The 5,442-nt window shown below is 42.1% G+C and overlaps 2 protein-coding genes across 3 annotated transcripts in view; one reads left to right on the top strand and one right to left on the bottom strand.

The window, feature by feature from the left end:
- Nucleotides 1-960: 960 nt before the first annotated feature.
- Nucleotides 961-3,947, top strand: SARC_03339. 2 transcript variants are annotated; one of them, XM_014302870.1, is made up of 2 exons: nt 961-3,598; nt 3,732-3,947. In XM_014302870.1, the coding sequence occupies exon 1, from the start codon at nt 1,225-1,227 to the stop codon at nt 3,160-3,162; it is 1,938 nt and encodes a 645-aa protein (XP_014158345.1). In that variant the 5' UTR covers nt 961-1,224; the 3' UTR covers nt 3,163-3,598; nt 3,732-3,947. The 2 variants fall into 2 exon arrangements, with proteins under 2 accessions (XP_014158345.1, XP_014158346.1); XM_014302871.1 differs by having other exon boundaries at nt 3,633-3,947.
- Nucleotides 3,948-4,978: 1,031 nt separating this feature from the next.
- SARC_03338 (trimethyllysine dioxygenase) overlaps nt 4,979-5,442 on the bottom strand; it is a gene marked incomplete at its 5' end in the record, with an annotated part of 7,248 nt that continues 6,784 nt past the window's right edge. Inside the window, one exon of the mRNA XM_014302869.1 lies at nt 4,979-5,144. Within this exon, the coding sequence (XP_014158344.1) occupies nt 5,000-5,144 (145 nt within the window). The 3' untranslated portion in view covers nt 4,979-4,999. The remainder of the gene's footprint in view (nt 5,145-5,442) is intronic.

Here is a 5,442-nt window from a genome sequence, read left to right as displayed (position 1 = left end):
GTTTATATATATACATATATATATACATACATATACATATATATATATATATATAAAAGGTTGTTATATCTATATCTATATATATCCTATATAAATACATTTTGATCTAAATCGTAGTAGAAAGCAGCATTTGTATCAGGTATTTATCTGTTCGATTTCGGAGAAGGGCATCGATGGTGCACTCGCCACTCTCGCAAAACAAGAAACTAAACCTCTAACCCTAAAACACTAAATACAATTCCTCAAAGTCCAAATTATATGCTAAAAAATGCCTTCTGATTAGGTGTGACCCATTCAAAATCTAAACTCGATGTAACTGTTGGTCACGAGCATTTATTTTTCTGAAATAAGTACATATACTCCAATAGCAGTTGTTTTATTTCTTTTTATTTGCACATTAAAATGTATTTTTATTGAATTATGTACCATAATTTTACGTTTGACTGTCATATATTGGTGAAATCCCAATTCTATCATGAATATAAATCTATCATTCGTTTGATTGGATAACAAATTTATGAACGTAATTTCACACGGAATCCAGTCTTGACCCAAGTACGAGAACATTCAAAAGAAAATGTTCCCAAGCTTACTAGTTATTATTATTGAGAGGGGGCTATGAACTTTTAGACAAGACTGCATATTAATATGAAGATAGGATTGGAAATATTTCCGTACAGTTATTTACATACACAAGAGAAGGTTGACACTGGCTCTTGTTAGAGGAGTCTTTGTCGATGTCCATTTCTTCACACATAAAAAACATAGTTTAAGACACCATGAGTGTATTTTATCTAGATCCACTCCTATTCGCCGATTATCGATCACTGAAAAAGTCCCGAGTCCCGAGTCCGGACAGACTGATAAATATTTGTACAGTATTCATTAGGCGATTCGCCATCTATTTATCATCTGTGTGTATAACCACATATAATATATATATCTAAGTATAATTAAGGTGTCGGTATAGACAATAACTTGAGCAGACCTACTTACTATGACGTATGTTGTATCAGCATCACAACTTGGTGTTATCAGTCAATGCATACCTGATATACTGGAACAACCACAACTGTGTTGATAGTTCTAGCTTGTGGTATATTAAATAGCGCCTTTTCTGCCACTTCAGGATAATCGACGCAAACTAGCGAGTTCGTCAGCTCCCATAGAAAGAAGTATAGCCGTGCATATTTTGTGGTACTGATCGTTAACGACAACTCCAAGATGTCAGACACGGATGATAGTGACTTTAAGATGTTTGACACAGATAATAGTGATGACTCAACAAATGAGATCCGACACAATATGGCAGACACAGATATTAGCGATATCATATTAGTGGAGATCCAACACAATATGGAAAACTCCTACGGATGGACGCATATTTACCAGCCTGAGTCGCTTGTAATCCTGGCTAAGGAAGATGAAGCAGCCCCTGATCATATTAGGTGCGTTGTGTGCTACAATGTACCTCTGACGTGCTTGCAAACGGCTTGCTGTGACAATCTGATTTGCAAAAAGTGCATGGAAGTGGTCGTTATTAGTAAATCCTACGACCATAATAGCCGCCGCATCCATGGCCCCATACCCTGTCCCGTGTGTACGGCCTCTCCTTGGGTACAATTACTGAAGGTAAGCAGCTATCAGGCTGAAGTCGACAAGATGCAGGTGCGGTGTATGGAATGCCGAAAAAGGGGGGCCTACGGAGATATGATCACAGCGCACGTTAAGTGTAGTATGAGGCCAGGGGTGAAAATGAAAGACAAAATTCCGTGCCTTACATACTTCAGCAGGATCATACACAAAGCTCCCGCCAGTCCGCCTCTGCCGAAACGGCTGATGCCTTGTATGATTACCTTCGTACAGTACACACGCGCGGCGTGTATAAGGCAGCAGTGGTCAGAGGCAGCGTTGACTGCAGGTTGTATAGTATTGCACGACAAACATGCCGCTCAGGCTTTGCACCTGCTAGGATACACTGTTATTCTATGTAGAATCATGCGTGATTACCCTACGAATGCGGACCTGATGGCATCGGCTTGTGAGGCTCTACAGCACATAGTGCTACACAATAGCGACCGGATTAAGCTCAAAAACGATTCTAGATTGATGGCGCCAGGGGAAATTAAACTATACAGTTTTATCAAACCGGTGATGATGAAGAACAAGAAGAGGCGTGTGTTACAGACCCTCGCCTGCAGTGCATTGGCCATGATCACATACGATGGTTCGCCTGATGACTTGAACGACATGGTCCAGATTGGGGTACACTTTTGTGTACTCGATGCCATGAAGCAGTTTCCCACGTGCGAAGCTCTCCAAGAGGCCGGTGTGTATGTATTTAATCGATTGGTGAGGGGAGTGAGTCAGGTCAACATGCAAGCCATCGTGTGCACGGCGCCGACAAGCATAACAGCTACCATGCTTTTATTCCCTGCGAACAAAAAGATACAGCGACTCGGTTCGAAGGCGCTCAGATTCATGAAGATGAAGGTACCATATGTACCCCACCGCACTACACCCATACGAAGCTTACACAGGCCGGATTTCCCATCTCGGCGCACGGATTCAGATTCGAACTCGGACCTCGACTCGAATTATTGCGGTACTGAATGGGACACGGGCTTTCCCGAGGGCTATGGCGGTATCCAGGACCCACGGCTTACAGCTCGCTTCCCCGAGATCGAAGACGAAAAGCCTATTCAGCCACGTGATTTGCGTAACAGGCCATGTGGCGCCGCGAATGTACTTATAAATCGCAATAACCAAATAATGCAGCGTATGCTCCAGAGCACCCAAATTGAATACATTGCTACCCCTGGGGTTCAGGGCGCGGCCGTGAACGACATTGATGAATCGATGTCGGAGTTGATCCTGAGCGACGACGATGACGACAACTCCGCATCGGACTGGGAGTCTGCAGTTTCTAGGCACAACTCGGAGTCAGACAACCTGGAGCGTGCGCCAATCCGACCCAGCGTACGACCGGGCAGCCTACGGTCCACCCACTCCATGCAATCGCAGGTGCAGCCGTTTGAGGAGCTCTCCCCCATCCCCACATTGAACCGCAATGGGACCGGCAGTCGTTCACTGGGCAGGCGCCACTCGGCCGGCCAGCGCCAGCCGCCACAACCGAGCCGAAGCTCGAGGACTGGCCCGTAAGTGCCCAGTGGTGGCGTGGGGTGGTGCTACGCGAGTACTATGTGTTATATGCGGTACTTGTGATTAGTAGCGTATACCCCGTCAGGATGTTGGTGAGAGGCAACCATGCGGCGTGCAGACCTTCGAGTGGGTGTCGAGAGGAGCCGTGAATAGAGAGCTTGTGAGTGTGGTACACATGACTATGCCGTAGGTCGCATGGATCGCTTGTTTGTCAGAGATCGCATCTTCAGATTGACAGTCAAAGTGCCCGGGCATATCAAAAGTACACCCACGCGAGCTTCAGCAACAGTTGGTCCACTTGCACTGGCGCTGTAGAGATTTGTATGCCCTGCGCTGTTTGTGTTGTAGAGTACTGTCCGTATCACGCACGTGGTGAAATTGGGAATGGGTTTTTTTAGTAGGATGGTAGAGGTAAGCAGCTATAGGCAGCTATAAGGTGGTAGAGGTTAGCAGCTATAGGCAGCTATAAGGTGGCAGGGGATAGCAGCTATAGTCAGCTATAAGGTGGTAGAGGTAAGGAGTTATAGGCAACTATAAGGAGGTAGAGGGTAGCTATAGGCAGCTATAAGGTGGTAGATGTAAGCAGCTATAAGCAGCTTTCAGTAGTGGCGGATACGTCTTGGATGCCAAAGATATATATCCTGTGGTGGGTTGTGGTTGTAGCTTCCTTTGGCAGCGATTCAACCAGTGGTCTCCCTATGGCTGTGTCCTTGTCATGGCCGTGCTATTGCCACCGATCTGTATATATTGACAATGTTTTTTTAAAATTAAAGTACAAAATGGGCACAGAAAAAGACTTCCTAGTTTGGTGGTGTGTCCTTGTGCCTAACACTAGATACCACAAGTACAGATGCGATACCAAACCGAAATATTTCAATGAAAGTAAGGCTTAACTTATCCTAGCGGGAGCCCTCGGTTGTACTTCTAACAGACACTTTTCTTCTGACCAACCATTTTTTTCTGCTAATTTCCAAATTGAAATCGACCATGCAATTAGTAATGGGTTGTGGCTGTCTGGATAAAAAATGAGTCCAGCCGCACACGTTTTATAAGTTGTATTGAAACCATCATGGGATCCATTGACCTTCATGCTGAGAATATGACTATAGATTGTCCGATGCAGACTTACTAGTTTCAGGCATACAACAATCTGTATATGCCGAACATATCCGATTTGTATATAAGGTCTGTACTCTTCATATGCAATTGCATAAGCTTGCATTCAGATGTACATTTGCCGAAACAAGGTGTACCATGAATTCAGTTGAGTCGAAGATTGTCAGTTATATACCTACATATAACTACAAAATTATATTTTATAAATACAAAACTATAGAGATAGTAGATACAAAATTATGTATTATAAATACCAAACTATATAGATATGTGTATACGAACTATACTATATAAATACAAAACTATATAGATATCTAAATACTAAACTATATAATATAAAAACAAAACTATATATTCTAAATACAAGTTTATATATTATAACTACAGAACTAAATAGATATTTATATACGAAACTAGATATTATAAATACCAAACTATATAGATATATAAATACAAACCTATATAAGGCGTATAAACACAAAACTATATGTTATGTAAGCAAACCTAACTATTATAAATACAGAACTAAATAGTATACATAAAAAGCTATATATCATAACTACAAAAACTATATAGACACATATATACTAAATTGCATATCAGAATATAAACCTTTGCCATATCACGGGGATATATAGAGATCTAAAAAACCAGATCCGTATCTCTGCTTTCATGCACGAGAACTCATTCCAAACAGACGTTTCGTTTCATATAGGTCCCTTTAATTCGCCTCTTCGCATTCGTCTAGGTACATGCGTTGCTTAAGCATGTGCTCGTCTCTACTGACATAGCACCCACTCAGCGTGCGACTGCCGGTGAACCCCTCCCTCCCATGCAGCACGCGCCAGTTGTCGAAGATGAGGACTCTGGAGAAGGCAGGAGAGAAACGGGAAGAGACGACGCTTTAGAATTGGGTTTAAGGTAAGCGATAGATGTTGGGTGTGTGTATATACAGAGATGGTCCCGTACGAAGTACTAAGTCGCGTACTTTGAATGCGAAATATCGAAGTACGTAAACATGTGTACTCATGAACAGATGCGGTAAATCATAGTCATAAGTTTATATATATATATATATATATATATATATATGTATATATATATATATATGTGTATATATATATATATATGTGTGTGTGTGTGTGTGTGTGTATATATATATAT

This window comes from Sphaeroforma arctica, assembly GCF_001186125.1.
Source record: "Sphaeroforma arctica JP610 unplaced genomic scaffold supercont1.168, whole genome shotgun sequence".
Lineage (NCBI taxonomy): Eukaryota > Ichthyosporea > Ichthyophonida > Sphaeroforma > Sphaeroforma arctica.
The sequence above is the reverse complement of the archived record's forward strand: the minus strand, read 5'-3'. Positions and strand labels throughout refer to the sequence as shown.